At 41.3% G+C, this 17,096-nt stretch overlaps 1 protein-coding gene across 3 annotated transcripts in view; it reads left to right on the top strand.

The window, feature by feature from the left end:
- ppp1r9a (protein phosphatase 1, regulatory subunit 9A) overlaps positions 1–17,096 on the top strand; it is a 234,110-nt gene that overhangs the window by 64,033 nt on the left and 152,981 nt on the right. For all 3 annotated transcript variants that reach the window (XM_072253423.1, XM_072253421.1, XM_072253422.1), the window contains exon 2: positions 7,261–7,393. In XM_072253423.1, coding sequence (XP_072109524.1) covers positions 7,261–7,393 — 133 coding nt within the window. The remainder of the gene's footprint in view (positions 1–7,260; positions 7,394–17,096) is intronic.

Raw genomic sequence — 17,096 nt, 5'->3', positions numbered from 1 at the left:
GGTGAAGCATGCATGATTAAAAACACAGATCTGGTGTTGTCTGGTTTGAAGTTGTAGGCATCAGTCTGCTGGAGGCTCTGCTGACAGGGCTTATTGTGACAGGGAAAGGAGGAGGAATGATGCAACTCTGCCTGGCCGAGTGTAGACTATTGGCCAATTTTAGCAAGCTCCCTGTAGTCCTTCATGGATGTATTAGTGAGGGCTGTGTAAACTTGAACGGACATTTGTTGCATAAAGACATCTTTAAAAATAAAACAAAGATGGTGATTGCCCAGGAGAGATAGTAGGTGGTCCATTGGTTCTGAAGGCTAGTATCACCCAGGCCCGGCAAGGAGAGCAACTGTTTGGTGTGCTCAGACTCAGGCAGTCCAAAAGTCTGTAATAAGTGAGTTTCAGAGTGACATATTTACCAAGTGCAGGTGGTCTTCTGGTAGATTCACCACTCTAGTTGTAGTGGAACTATTTAGTGATGCTACAACATAGTAAACTTTGTATCGTCTGGGGTTATTTCTCACACCATGAGCTGAGCTTCTGCCTGGGCGAGTCACATGGTAGCATGCTGCTCCCAAAACTGCGGCAGCTTCAAAGCAACTGCGTTGGTTAGCATGTCGTTGAATAACTCTGGAATTGTCCAAGAGCGTTGTGATTAACAACGTAGGATTTTATGAGTAAAACATGAAAAAGTTGTTTTATGTGCTTAACAAAAGCTGCAGCCCTTTACTTCCATTATGAACAAACAAATGCAGTTGCCTTACATTGGCATAATTACTTCAGGCACTGTCTCTTAAAGTGAACACAGCAACTCAGTGATGCTGTTTATGAATTATGTAGAACAGTTTCTATTGAACAATATGTGTAATCTGTCACCCATTATGTTACCCTACAGTAATATTATTGGCTATTTTACCTTCATATTTAATCTTGTCTGTCTTCATGACTTTTTTAGTTGTCTTCTATTGGTTTTTAAAAGCTTCCAAATCCTTTACGATCCCACTAATTTTTGCTATGTTATTTGCCCTTTTTATTGCTTTTATGCTGTGTTTGACTTGCCTTGTCAACCACAGTTGTCTCATCCTCTCTTTAGAATACTTAATCTTTGGGATGTATTTATCCTTTGTCTTCTGAATTTCCCACAGAAGCACCAGCCATTGCTGTTCTTTTGTCATCCCTGCTAGTGTCCCCTTCCAATCTACTTTGGTCAGCTTCTCTCTCATGCTTCTGTAATTCCCTTTACTCCACTGTAATACTGATGCATCTGCTTTTAGCTTCTCTTTCTCAAACTAGCAGTTATTTCTATCATATCATGATCACTGTCTCCTAAGGATTCCTTTGCCTTGAGCTTCTGAATCAAATCTGGATTATTACAATAGAAGCAATCCAGAATTGCCCTTCCCCCTAGGCTCAACCACAATCTGCTCTAAAACACCATCTTGAAGGCATTCTACAAATTCCCTCTGTTGGGATTCAGTACCAACCTGATTTTCCCAATCTACCTGCATATTGAAATTCGCCATGATTATCACATTGGCCTTTTTACATGCCTTTTCTGTCCCCCATTGTAATTTGTAGCCCACATCTGGCTATTGTTCGGAGGCCTGTATATCTCCTGTTGGTCTTTTTACCCTTGCAGTTTCTTAATTCTACCCACAAGGATTCTACATCTTCAGATCCTATGTCAACCTATGATTTTATTCTTTTTTTACAAATAGAGCCATCCCATCCCCTCTGCCTCTCTGCTTGTCCTTTTGATGCAATGTCTATTCTTGGATGTTAAGCTTCCAACTATTATCTTCTTTCAGCCACAGTGTGGAGATGACCACAACATTGTACCTGCCAATCTCTAACTGCACTGCAAGATCATCTACCTTATTCCGAATACTGTGTGCCTTCAAATATGCACTGCCTATAAAAAGTATTTGCCCCTCTTAGAAGTTTTTATGTTTTTATGTGTTACAACATTGAATTGCAGTGGATTTAATTAGGCTTTTTTTGACTGATCAACAGAAGAGACTGTTTCGTGTCAAAGTGAAAACAGATCTCTACAAAGTGAGCTAAATTAATTACAAATATAAAGTGCAAGATAATTGATTGCATAAGTATTCACCCCTTTCAAGGCAGCATTTAGTAGATGTACCTTTGGCAGCAACTACAGCCTTGTGTGGATAGGCCTCTATCAGCTTTGCACAACTGGGCACTGCAATTTTTCCCCATTCTTCTTTATAGAACTGCTCAGACACTGTCAGATTGCATGGGGATCATGAGTAAACAGCTCTATTCAAGTTCAGCCACAAATTCTCAATTGGTTTGAAGTCTGGACTTTGACTTGGCTACTTCAAGCCATTAGCTTTGTTGTTTTTAAGCCTTTCCTGTCTAGCTTTGGCTTTCTGCTTGGGGTCATTGTCTTGCTGGAAAACAAATGGTCTCCCAAGTCGCAGTTCTCTTGCAGACTGCATCCAGTTTTCCTCCAGGATTCCCCTGTATTTTGCTGCATTCATGTTGCCCTCTACATCCACAAGCCTTCCAGGGCCTGCTGCAGAGAAGCATTCCCACAGCATGAAGCTGCCACCACCATACCTCATGGTAGGGGTGGAGTGTTTTTGATGATGTGCGGTGTTTGGCTTATGCCAAACATAGCATTTAGTCTGATGGTCAAGCAGCTCAGATTTGGTTTCATCAGACCATAGAACCTTCTTCCACTTGACTTAAGAGTATCTGACAAACTCCAGCCAAGATTTCATGTGATTGTTTTTCAACAGTGGCTTTCTCTTTGCCATTCTCCCATAAAGCTGAAACTGGTGAAGCACCTGCGCAGTCTCTCCCTTCTCAGCCACTGAAGCTTTTAACTCCTCCAGAACTGTCATAGGTCTCTTGGTGGCTTCCCTCGCTAGTTCTCTTCTTACATGGTCACTTAGTTTTTGAGGGCATCACTGAATCATGGAGTGAATATTTTTATAAGCACTGTAACATTTTCAGTCCTGCTTTCATCACCCTTTTTGATTTTGACCCCATTACACTTTAACTCATCTCACTGACTGCTATTTTGCTCTATCATCTGCTTGTTCTCCTCAGAGTTTCACTATGCACTACTTCTGGTTGTATACCAACTGCCCTATTTTCAACGCTATCACTCTGGTTCCCATCCCCCTGTCAAATTAGTTTGAGTCCAGTTAAAAGACCAGTTTGTTCTTTCTCTGTCTTTCTCAGTCTCAGTATTTCACCCCTAAGCCCACGTGCTTTAGTTTTGTACATTGACTTCTTTCATGGGACCTTTATCAAAAGCTTTGTAAAAATTTGAATACACCACATTCACTGGTTCTCCATCCTCAAAATAAGGGCAGGAGACTGATTAGGCATGATTTCTCTTTCATTAACTGTGCTGATTTGTTCTGTCTCAAGTGTTCTAGTAATGCATTTTTATAATCGATTTTAGCATTTTCCCCATTGAGGATTATGGGTTTGTTTTCTGCTGTTTTTCTGTCTCTTCCTTTTTAAATAATGAGGTTATATTCCCCTCTTGCCCCTTCCCGACTACCTGTAGGAACTGCGTCAGCACCTGAACAATATTGCAAGTTGGGCAATGATGCGTCCATTATTTCCAGGACAACTTCATTTCTTTGGGAAGTAGAATGTCAGACCCTAGGGATTTGTTAATCCAATTAATTCCCTAGTAATAGTACTTTATGAACATTGATTTCTTTCAGTTCCTTCCTGTCTCTAAGCTCTTCATTTGCTAACATGGCATAGACATTGGGATGTATTCTAACTGGTTGCATCACTGTTTGGTACGGAGGGGCCACTGCACAGGATTGGAAAAAGCTGTGGGAAGTTATAAACACATCCTTGATGGTGGGGAGGCTAGTGTCCATGATGGAGCTAGCAATCTTCGAAAGGTGTTGCTGCAAAAAGGCAGCATCCTTCATTAAGAATCCAATCATGCCCTCTTCTCATTGCTGCCATGAGGGAGGAGTTACAGGAACTTGAACAGAGACATTCAACATTTCAGCGGAAGCTTCTTCCCCTCCACCATCAGATTTCTGAATGGGTAATGAACTCATGTATACTACCTCACTAATTTTTCTTTTCTGATTCTGACAATGAGTATCGATGTAGCGGTTGAGGGGTCCATTTTCTGTGTTATATGAATTCTTGACATAGCTGGTAGTTAATTGTATTCTTTTTTTGGTGAAGGCAGAACTAAGGTATTTATTTAATCTACCCTGCATATGCCCCATCTTTGGAAAAATTTGTGGATCCTGCATAATGCTCATCAGTCAGTTTAAAAACCACAGAACTGCAGTAGAAGTTGTCATTCTCAACCGGGAGGGACTGCTGAGGAAGATAATTACAATCCTATAAGCAATATTATGCCAGTCCTTTGAATAACTGAAATCTTAAAGTTGGGAGATTTTCTTACCTTGAGATATGATTGGATACATGGAGGTAACTTTAAAATCTTCCAAGTAAGTTAAGCTGCATTAATCCTTTATCCCAATATGGATTATACAGTATATTTTACACACAATTTGGAACCACCTTTTAGCTCCCTGTTTGATCTAGAATTTTCTCTTTAGAGATGTTTTTTTTAGAAATGTTACATAGTAAACTAATTATAGACTTGTGATGGTTGTCAGTGGATTAATAATGCAGCGGTCAGGACACATGATTTGAAGAAGTGAGTTCAAATCTGAACACAGCAGCTGTGAAGTCTAAATTACATTAACTAAACAAATCTAGAGTAAAAAGCTTATATTAGTCATAATGAACCTGCTAGATTATTGTTAAAATCTATTTCACTGATATTATTAATGTTAGCTCATATCCAGAGCAACTTGCTGACTTTCAGCTGTCCTTTGTTAAGCCCCTCAGCGCAAGGTGATCAGAGGTGGACAATACATAGAAAGTATAGTTGATCTACTATTCATATGGCCTGTGATAAAGTTTCACATAGTTGTTATCAGTATTGAAACCTGTTAAATAGCATAAATGCTGCATAAACATTGGCTAAATAACAAGAAACAAAGTAGTAGTGACATTTTGTAGATGGCAGAAAGATATATCATGGAGTTCCTCCAGGATTGATTCTGGGGCTATTCTTTTAATGCAATGTAGTGATTTGGATTTGGGTTCACAAGGCGTAATTTCTGAATTTGTAGATGACACTAAACATGAAGTTACAAGAACTGTGAGGAGGAGAGTAATAGACCTCAAGGAGATGTAGACAAATGCAAATATTATTTCTTTTTAAGAAATACAAGTGTTACATTTTAATCAGGCAAATGAGATTACATAATTTTAAAAGAGCTTCAGAAACAAATCTGGCAGAATCAGAGCCTAGTTTGTTGAAGGTGGCAGAGGTGTTGAGAAAGTGGTCACAAAAATGTATAGGGGGCTGAGCTTTATAAATAGATGCAAGGAAGTCAGAACCTTTTGTAATTCATTGATTTGGCCACAACTAGAATGTTGTGGACAACACTAGGAAAGATTTGGAGAAGAGATTTTCTGGAATAATTTCAGGAATGAGGGATCATAATTATTTGGTTAGACTGGAGAAATTGTTTCTGTTGGAGCAAAAGAAATTGCCAAAGAATCTGGTTATTTACAGTTGTGGAAGTGGGTAGATATATACAAAAGCCATCTTAGTTGGTTGAATGGTCAAGAGCCAGGAATATTGAATAAAACTGATCGGTCATAGAACCAAAAGTGAAATGAGCTTAAACTTTTTCTCTGCCATGAGTAGATAGGGTCTGGAATTTGCAACTGGCATTGTAGTACAGGTACACAATCCCTTATCCGAAATCCTTGGGGCCAGTTGCATTTCGGAATTCAGAATGTTTCGGATTTCAGAAAATTGATAATTAACCTGTCTCAGTGTGCGTGGACTTTAGGACCCGGGGGAGCTCCGGACCTGCGCACATCCTCCCGTATACTTTGAATCATCTCTAGATTACTTATAATACCTAATACAATGTAAATGCTATGTAAATAGTTGTTGTACTGTATTGTTTAGGGAATAATGACAAGGAAAGTCTGTGCATGCTCAAACAACGAGTGCTGGAGAGAGTACTTCCGGGTTTTCCTGATCCGTGCTCTTTTACAAATACTATTACAGATTATTTATAGAGTAATATACTGTTAAATGAAATAATGGGATAATTATAGACCATAAATACACTAGTACATTTTATTTCCAACAAAAATATTCAACAAAACATAAAAATGTACAGCTTCAAACGAACCGAATCAAACACATGGTAAATGACTTATTGGAATAAATGTAGAGCGTAAATACTCAGTGGTAGTTCCGACACCATATTTATTCTTCAGTAAGATGCCGCACAGACACACCAGGATCAAACTTCTGCAATAACTCCACTTTCTGCGTTATTGATAATGATAGGTGCTTCCTTCTCTTTTTCTCATTGTTACCCATAGGGGTATCTGCAGCTCTTTTTGACATTTTCACAGTGAAATTAAACAAAGTCAGTAGTGAACACAAAATATCAGCGAACAGCAAATGCACGTGTAACCAGTATGAGTGCTGAGCCACAACTGATGTCTGGCGGCCTCTGCTAGTGCTGCCACGTCACACCTGAATGACGTCAGCTGTTGGCACGCCAAACAAGCCATGTTCCAACAAGCTTCACACTCCACGAAGAAAACTTTGGTTTTCGGAGCTTTTCGTATTTCAGAATTTCGGATATCAGAATTTCGGATAAGGGATTGTGGACCTGTATAAGGTGATTCATTTGTAGTGTTCAAATTGAGCTATATAAATGCCCAGAAGGAAATAATTTGTATGGCTATGGTCCAGAAGCAGAATTTAAACCTGAAACAATTCTTTCCCTTCCATAGATGCTGCTCAGCTTGCTAAGTTCCACTAGTGGCTTATTTTTGCTCCAGATTACAGCATCTGCAGCTCTTATGTTTCCAGTAAGGTGGGACTAACTGGATTTCTATGAAATAGAGGTGACATGGTCTTAATGGACCAAATATTCTTATTTTAGATATTCTTATTGTCATTTATTTTCATCAGTCTATAAATTTTGGACTTGCATATGAAATTCTCTTTTTGCCTTGTTAGTATTTTCTCATTTTTAAACAACTGACATATCAAAATAATGACTACTTTACACTAATTATGCTTCTCAAAGTCTTGCAACTTTTGAGCAAATATGCTATAGAAAAATAAGTGATTCTTGTTGTTTTGATCATTGCTTTTCTAAGTGAATTAACCACAAATCCAATCTATTATTTTAACAGGTTTTCCACACTTACTCTAATGAAGACTATGATAGGAGAAATGATGAAGTAGATCCAGTTGCAGCATCTGCTGAATATGAACTGGAAAAGCGTGTAGAAAGGTTGGATCTTTTCCCAGTAGAACTTGAGAAAGGTAGGAATAAGAAACACAATTTATTTTGAAATTTCTTGTTCTGTCCTGGAGTTTGAAAGGGAAATAATAAACTTGAATTACATATTTCTTTAGAAAAGATGAGAAACATAAAGGGAATTATCAACTGTCTACAGGACTAACTATTTACATAAAACATAAATGAACCAGTTTGTGAGGAGAGGGGTCTAACAAAAAACAACATGCTGAAAATTGTGATATAACGAGGGATAGCCAAAAGGTGATGAGAACGGAGTTTTAGATAGGATATTGAAAGAAAAGGACAGTAGTGAAATGTGCATGACTATAAAATATATTGAATGATATAAACATACATATTTTGTAAGACCATAAGATATAGGAGCAGAAGTCGGCCATTTGGCCTATCGAATCTGCTCTGCCATTCAGTCAGGGGCTGGTCCTATTCTTCTAGTCATCCTCATTCCCCTGCCTTCTCCCCATACCCTTTGATGCCCTGTCTATCTCTGCTGTAAATACACCCAATGACTTGGCCTGTACAGCCTCTTGTGGCAACAAATCCACAGATTCACCACCCTCTGACTAAAGTAATTTCTCTGCATCTCTGTTCTAAATGGATGTCCTTTAATCCTGAAGTCGTGTCCTCTTGTCCTAGACTCCCTTACCCTACCTAATTTTGCCATATCTAATCTGTTCAGGCCTTTTAACATTTGGAGTGTTCCTGTGAGGTCCCCCCTCATTCTCCTGAACTCTAGGGAATACAGCCCAAGAGCTGCCAGATTTTCCTCATATGGTAACCCTTTCATTCTGGAATCATTCTCGTGAATCTACTCTGAACCCCCTCCGATGTCAGTATATCTTTTCTAAAATAAGGAGCCCAAAGCTGCACACAGTACTCCAAGTGTGGTCTCACGAGGGCCTTATAGAGCTTCAACATCTCATCCCTGCTCTTATATTCTATACCTCTAGAAACGAATGCCAACATTGCGTTCGCTTTCTGCACCACTGACTCAACCTGGAGGTTAACCTTTAGGGTATTGTGCACAAGCACTCCCAAGTCCCTTTGCATCTTTGCATTTTGAATTCTCTCCCTATCTAAATAATAGTCTGCCTGATTATTTCTTCCACCGAAGTGCATGACCATACACTTTCTAACATTGTATTTCATTTGCCTCTTCTTTGCCCATTCCCCTAAACAATCTAAGTCTCTCTGCAGTCTCTCTGTTTCCTCAACACTATCCACTCCTCCACCAATCTTTATATCATTGGCAAATTTACCCACAAATCCAATAATCCCATAGTCCACATCATTGACATACATCGTAAAAAGTAGCGGTCCCAGCATCAACCCCTGTGGAACTCCACTGGTAACTGACAGCCAGTCAGAATAGGATCACTTTATTCCCACTCCCTATTTTCTGCTGATCAGCCAATGCTCCACCCATGCTAGTAACTTCCCGGTAATTCCATGGGCTCTTATGTTGCTAAGCAGCCTCATGCGGCATCTTGTCAAAGGCCTTCTGAATATCCAAGTACACCACATCTACTGCATCTCCTTTGCCTACCCTGCTTGTAATTTCCTCAAAAAATTGCAGTAGGTTAGTCAGGCAGGATTTTCCTTTCAGGAAACCATACTGGCTTTGGCCTATATTATCATGTGCCTCCAGGTTCTCCGTAATCTCATCCCTAACAATTTCTATTCAAGATTGTGCAACCCTTTTTGTTAAATGCTGACTTGCCTGAAATAAATATTACAGCCAGATTCCTAGGTTCCATTAACTTCAGCTACTTTATCATTGATATAATAAGAAATTGGATGTCTGCTGATGATTGGATGTATTTAATGCCACTCAAAAGTCAGGAAATTTAGATCTTTGTGCCTTTTGAAAACAAGGATTAAGTTTGGCTGATTATTGTAAGTAATATTTGTACCACAACGGTGACAGGCAGTGACCATGTAAATGAGCCTAATCACATATATTTGACATTCAGGCTGACCAGCCGCATAAATATTATGGCAACAAGAGTAGGCCCGGGACTCACTATATTACAGTAAGGGACTTGCCTTTTATCACTCTAAAGGTGTTTCTACTGTGCAGTATGGGTATGGGATGTGGAATACTGTTCACTCTCCTAGATGACCACAATGCCAATATTGCTGAAGAAGTGCAACACTGGCACCTATGGTAAAGCAACTAATTTGATTGTGTCCTCATTCACCATCCTAAAAATTAATTCCTCCTTTCACTATTGCATTGCACAGCTACTTAAATTCACAATGATGAATTATTTTGAGAGATTAGTGATGAAACACATCAATTGTCTAAGAAGCAACTTGGATCTGCTCCAATTTGCCTACTGGAGCAACAGGTCCTCAGCAGATGCCATCTCTTTGATTCATCACTTAGCCCTGGAACATCTGGACAGCAAAATCCATGTATCAGGATGTTCTTTATCTTCTACAGCTTAGCATTCAGTACCATCTTTCCCTCAAAACTAATCAATAAGCAGCAAGATTGTGGCCTCAATGCCTCCTCATTTGTAGACCCAGTCAGTTTGGATTGGCAACATTTCCTTCACAGTCTTCATTGGCACAGGTGGATCTCAAGGCTGTGTGCTTAGCCCCCTATTCTACTCACTTTATACTTATAACTGTGTGGCTAAACACAGTTCCAATACCATATTCAAGTTTCTTGGCAATGCCACTGTTGTAGGCCGAATCAAAAATGGTGATAAGTTGGCATTTAGGAGGGAGACTGAAAATCTGGCTGAGTGGTGCTATAACAACAACATCGTACTCCATGTCAGCAAGAACAAGGAGCTGATTATTGACCTCAGGAGGAGGAAACAAGAGGTCCATGTGCCAGTCTTCAACAAAGGGTCAGAGGTGGAGAGGGCCACCGACATTAAATTCCTTGGTGTTATTATTTCGTAGGACCTTTTCTGGGTCCAGCATGTACATGCAATTACAAAGAAAGCATAGCAGCGTCTTTACTTCCTCAGGAGCTTGCAAAGATTCAACATGACATCTAAAACTTCGAAAAACTTCCATGGAAGTGTAGTGGAAAGTATAATGACTGGCTGCAACACAGCCTGGTATGGAAACACCAATGCCCTTGAATGGAAAATCCGACAAAAAATAGTGGATACGGCCCAGTGCATCGCGGGTAAAGCCCTCCCCAACATTGAGCATAACTATGTGAAATGTTATCGCAGGAAAGCAGTATCCATCCTCGGCGTGCCCCACCACCCAGGTCATGCTTTCTTCTCACTGCTGCCATCAGGAAGAAGGTACAGCAACCTCAGGACTCAGACCAGGTTCAGTAACAGTTATTACACCTCAACTATCAGGCTCTTGAACCAAAGGGGATAACCTCATTCCACTTTACGTACTCCATGATTGAAGTGTTCCCGCAACCTATGGACTCACTTTCAAGGACTCTTCATCTAAAGTTCTCAATATTATTGTTTATTTATGCTTATTATTTCTTTCTTTTTTGTCTTTGCACAGTTTGTTGTCTTTTGCACACTGGTTGAACGCCTAGTTATTATGGGAATGAACCTCCTATTACCAGCAGCAGAAGGTGTAACCCGCGGCCCGATGCTGGAGTCGGGCATTGTTCAGCCGGCTCTACGAGGGTTTGTGGACAACATCACTACAACAACTGTGTCGCATGTCCAAGCAAGATGGGTATTGGAAACCCTGAACAATGTAGCCACTTGGGTGAGGATGTCCTTCAAGGCCAAGAAGTCCAGGTGTATGGTGATCAGAAAGGGCAAAGTTACTAGCAAGTTTAGTCTCCAAGTTCAGGGTGAGGTCAGCCCTTCCATCGAAGGTAACCCGATAAAATGCTTGGGGAAGTGGTTTAATGTGTCACTGACAGATGGGGCCAATGTCATCAATGCTGTGAAGCAGATAGACGAATGGCTGAAGAAGATCGACAAATCCGGACTTCCCGGTAAATTCAAGACCTGGCTGTACTAATATGGCCTTCTGCCCAGGCTTCTCTGGCTCTTCACACTTTGAGTTCCCCATGACTGCTGTAGAGGGCATTGAGAGGAAAACCAACAAGCACCAGTGGAGATGGTTGGGAGTTCCTCCAAGATTCTCTTCAGTGGGCCTCTATAGAGGTTTCCCCCGCCATCCTAAGGTAGAGCGTTCCTATGAAATGGTTCGTAAGCGGGAATGTCGTAAAGTGAAGAAGCAATTTCCATTTATTTATATGGGAAAAATTTGAGAGCATTCGCAGACCAAAAAATAACCTACCAAATCATGCTAAATAACACATAAAACCTAAAATAACTGTAACATATAGGAAAAGCAGGAATGATATGATAAATACACAGCCTATATAAAGTAGAAATACTTTTCTACAATCATTGCCACACTGTCCACTGTAGCGAGAATCTCACGCAAGCGCTCTCGGCAGAAACACTCTCTCCAGTAACCTTTAAGCTATGAAGCTGCCAAATCATACCAAATAACACATAAAGATACACAGCCTATATAAAGTAGAAATAATGTATGTACAGTATAGTATCACTTACCGGAATTGGGAAGACAGCACCGAGCACACTGATGATGGAGTGTTAGGCTGAGTCGTTGGAGGTTGGGTTGGTGCAGTGGTCCTCAACCTCCAGGCCACGGACCGATACTGATCTGCGAAGCATGCAGGGGTGCAGCGGTAGCCAGGACGCACCCAGCACATCTTTAAGAAAAAAGCCAAAATAAGCAAGCTAATTAATTAGGTGCCGCCTGGCACGTATATGTCGGCCCAGATCAGGATATCACGAGTGATTGCCGATTGCGCTGCCTCTGATCTGGGCCGACATTTACTTGCCGGGTGGCACCTAATTAATTAGCTTGTTTATTTAGGCTTTTTTCTTAAAGAGGTACTAGGTGCGTCCTGGCTACTTCTGCACCGCTGCATTCTTCGCGGCAATGTATCGATCCGCGGTCTGGAGGTTGGGTTGGTAGGACACAGGGGTGTCATCTCATCGTCGTCTGTTTCCATCAGGGTAGGCAGGTCATCTTCTCTGTCTGCCTGCCTCGATGTCGAAGGTCGAGGTTTGCCGTCTGCTGTAGCTGATGTGGAAGGCTTGAAAAACGACAGTATGCTTGATTGCTTAGCCTCGCGCTTTTTTCTATCATACAGTTCCTTGTAAACACTCAAACCATGCTGCAAATATGCCCTAAACCTATGCACCCTTTCAAAATTAAAGTCGTACTTTTCTGCAATCATTGCAGCGAAAATCTCATGCAGTTGTTTCACATTCAGTTCCTGGACAACTTCAGTTTCGGTCCATTCGCTACTCCATTCGGTTTCGCTTGTTATCCTTTCCTCTTCCAATTGCATCAGCTCTTCATCTATCAGTTCTTGGTCATGGGATGCCAAAACCTCTTCAACATCATCTTTGTCAACTTCCACAAGCCAAACTCACTTTGTCTTTACTTCGTTCACCATGATTGGAATGCTTCATTATGTCTAGTTTTACGCTAAGTGTAACACCCTTACGAGCTCTTTTAGGCTTTTCGGATACCTTAGAACTTATCTTGCTAACGGATGCTCAAAATAAATCGACATAAAACACAGATGCTTGCAGGCACGTGTTAAGCAATGCTGGCTAGAATGCAGTTCCGGGGGAGGAGCTTGGCTGCTACCTTTTTTCGTGTGCTGTCTTTTTTCATAACAATGAAAACATCTTCTGTTAGCGAAAACAGGTAACTAATGTAGGTCTTTTGTAACAGCGAGGTGTCGTAAAGCGAACAATCAAAAAGTGGGGGACACCTGTATTCAATCTGGGCAACTGCAGCCTCCCCTGTTATCTGTTGTGGAGGAATTGAAGGTGGCAAAATGCAGAGCCTTGTTAAACTTAAGAGATTCCAATGATGTCTTGGTAAAACAAGCAGGCGTTACAACCAGATCTGGGCGCAAGTGGGCAGCCAACGCAGCTGTGGAGCAGGCATTGTGTTCCCTGAAGCTGCAAGATATCATCGACAACCCCTGCGTCAGGTGGCAAGGCCTCGGCTCAGTTAACTTCCAGCAGTGGGGAAACGCAAGCTTAAGGAACAGGCGCGATATGGTACAGGCAGGAGTACGGATCCGTGAGGAAGAGAAGCGGATGTCAAAGGCATTGGAACAAGGGTCCCAGGGTGCCTGGACAAAATGGGATCTGCCCAAGTGCAAGATCTCATGGGCAGAGTTATGGAGACTGGAGCCCTTACGTATTTCCTTCCTCTTGCGATCCGTGTATGACACCCTTCCTTCACCATTACATCTGTACACATGGGGGATGAGAGAGGACCCGAACTGTAAGCTCTGTGGTCAGAAGGGAACACTGGCTCATGTACTGTCCGGGTATAAAACAGCTCTAACTCAAGGACGGTATAGGTGGTGTCATGATAAGGTGCTTCTGGTTCTTGCTGACACATTAGAGTGAGAGAGATGCAAGAAGAGGATGGCTGGCACAGATTTGAGGAAGGCCATCACCTTCATCCAAGAGGGAGCCAGGCCTTTCATAACCAAACAACCAAAGCCCAATCTGCTGCTAACGGCCAGGTCCTGGGAGATGAGGGTCGATGTGGGAAGGATGTGGTGCACACAAACCTATGCCCGGACATTGTACTGTGGTCAACTAAAGACAGGAAAATAATTCTGGTTGAGGTGACTGTGCCGTGGGAGGAGGGATGGGAAGAGGCCCATGAGAGAAAGGCCTTGAAGTACCAGCCCTTAGTGCAGGAGTGTAAAGACAAGGGATGGTAGGCATGGTTGTTCCCTGTGGAGATCGGCTGCAGAGGTTTCCCAGCCAAATCGACATGCCGGTTGTTGTCAGCTCTGGGCCTGGACGAAAGGAGCAAAAAAGAAGCAGCTCGTAGGATGGGGGAAGAGGCAGAATGAGCCTCTTGTTGGTTTTGGAGTAGACGAGAGGAAGGAAGTTGGAAGCCAGGAGCAGATGGACAGTGCTTTGGCCACCACTACCGGCCCACCAACTGGAGAGTGTAATGGTTAAGGGTCGAAACATTCTGTGAAGGTTGGGAACCACCTGATGATATCTGCTCCTGGCTGAAGGCTAGGGTTACCTTATAAGGTATCTGGAGAATGTACCCTAACAGGTGTATGTAGCAAACAAACAAGTTTCTTTCTTTTTGTTTTTGCACAGTTTGTTGTCTGTTGCACGCTAGTTGAATGCCCAAGTTGGTGAGGTCTTTAATTGTTTCTGTTATGGTTATTATTCTATGGATTTATTGAGTATGCTTGCTACTAAATTAGTCTCACGGTTGTATATAGTGATGTATCTGTACTTTGATAATCACTTTACTCTGAACTTTATAAATTTCACCTGCAGAGCCTTTGGCATTCTACACCCAGTGGCCCCTTTTATTAGATACCTCCTGTACCTGATAAGGTGGCCACTGAGTGTATGTTCGTGGTCTTCTGCTGCTGTAACCCTTGCACTTCAAGGTTTGAAATGTTGTGCATTGAGAGATCTGCCACCTACATCAAATTTCTTCCCCATTCTGATATTTGGTCTGAACTGAACTTCTTGACCATGTTTGCTTACTTTTATGCATCGAGTTGCTGCCACATGATTGGTTGATTAGAGATTTGCATTAACAAGCAAGTGTATCTATTAAAGTAGCCACTCAGTATATATGCCACTGTATTTTTACCTGTGGTCACTTCACCTAGCTCCAACTTTGATGCCTTTGACCTCTTGAAACAGTCGCCTCTGTATTGTGGATTGACTTGAGCATATCTGGGATGGAACTCTTTCAGCAATCCATCATCAGATCTAGCAGTGCCACATAAAATACTATTGGACCCTCCCAACTCTTTTTTTTTTCCTTTCAATCTCTCTCTTAATTTGTGAAGACAATCTACAACCTTTTCTGGCTCATACATGGAAAGTTCAAATTCCTTTCTATTTGTAAGGGGAATTTTAAATCTTTTCATTGAGTCAGCTTTGAATAAAACACAGTTATATATGACTCACAAAAACCGTTTGAATATAAGGAAAGAAGTCTGTAGTATCTTTTCTTTCTGTGGATTTAGATCCACAGCAATTTGGTTGATACTTAACTCTGAAATGGCCTATAAATCTATTCAATTTATAGGCAATTGGAGGTCGACAATCAGTTTCGGTTTTCCCAGTGATATCCAAATCCCTATGATATAATTAAACCAAAAGTTTACTTTACTAAAGATATTAAAATATCCCTTTCAGAGTGGTTGTTTTAAATCAAAGGTTTCAAAGGTACATTTAATGTCAGAGAAATGTATACAATATACATCTTGAAATGCTTTTTCTTTGCAACCATCCACAAAAACAGAAGAGTGCCCCAAAAGAATTAATGACAGTTAAATGTTAGAACCCCAAAGTACCTCCCAGCTCCCCTACCTCCTGTGCATAATATCCTTTACCTGAGAAATAAAGCTGCAACTCTTATGTTCTTTTAGCTGTTATCTTCTATTTTAATCCATCCTTTAAAGAGTCAAAGTACATTTATTATCAAAATTTGTATGCAGTATACAACCTTGAAATTCGCCAGCCATGAAACAAAGAAACACTATGGAACCCATTCAAAGGGCGTATCAAACACTAGCGTGCAAAAAAAAACAAATCACATCAACAACAAAAATTGAGTGAATAGTACAAAGAATATTACACATCAAACTGCAGAGTCTTGGAAACAGTTCAAGAATATTCTAAACACAAAATAATCTGCAGATCCTGTTGTCAAAGGAACGCTCACAATGCGCTGGAGGAACTCAGCAGGTCAGTCAGCATCAGTTGAAAAGATTAGTCGTCGTTTCGGGCCGAAACCCTTCATCAGGACTGAAGGGAGAACTTTGGGGAGGGTTTGAAGAATGCTGGTGGTTGAAAAAAACAGTAATTTTAAAGATAAAGGGGTGGGGGAGGGGAAGCAGGGAGGTGACTGGCTTATCCCTATTCCCTATTTCACATCACCTCCCTCATAGTTCCGCCTCCTTCTACTACTTCGCATTGTTCTCCTGCCAATCACCTCCCTGCTTCCCCTTCCCCACTCCTTTGTCTTTATAATTACTGTTTTTTCAACTACCAGCATTCCTCAAACCCTCCCCAAAGTTCTTCCTTCAGTCCTGACGAAGGGTTTCGGCCCGAAGCGTCGACTAATCTTTTCAGCTGATGCTGATTGACCTGCTGAGTTCCTCCAACGCATTGTGAGTGTTCCAAGAATGTTCTGTTTTGTTCAGTTCAGTTCAATTTAGTGCTGTGTCGTTCATTATCTCCAGGCCACAGAGCCAGTGCTCCCTGATCAAAATCATGCAAAATAGCAATAAAAGGAGTAACCGGAAACTAGAAGCACATATAACATGAACTGTGGAGTCCTCTGGAGACGAGTCCAATTCATAAACCATGCCAAACAAATCTTGTCCGAGACTCAAGACTCCTGCACCTTCCTCTGGTCGCAGTGAGTGAGAGGAAGACTGGTCAAATGTAGGCAGAGGACGCTGAACACCCGCTCACCTTCTGCTCTCGTTCTTGTTGATTTCAATTTTTCTTGATGCTTTAATTGGTGAGTTGGTGGAGAATTGGAGCCGATCATCAGTTTTTCATTCCAACATCGGACAGTATGCTCCCTTCCCAACTTTGCTCTCAACTGCAATGTATTCTCTCTGAGACAGCAAAAGTGCCAGATCAGTCAGTCGGCACAAAACATTGTAAATTACAGAATCTCAAAATG

This window comes from Mobula birostris, chromosome 3 (assembly GCF_030028105.1).
Source record: "Mobula birostris isolate sMobBir1 chromosome 3, sMobBir1.hap1, whole genome shotgun sequence".
In the NCBI taxonomy this organism is placed as follows: Eukaryota; Metazoa; Chordata; class Chondrichthyes; order Myliobatiformes; family Myliobatidae; genus Mobula; species Mobula birostris.
Note: the sequence above shows the minus strand (reverse complement) of the source record. Positions and strands in the feature narration are given on the sequence as shown.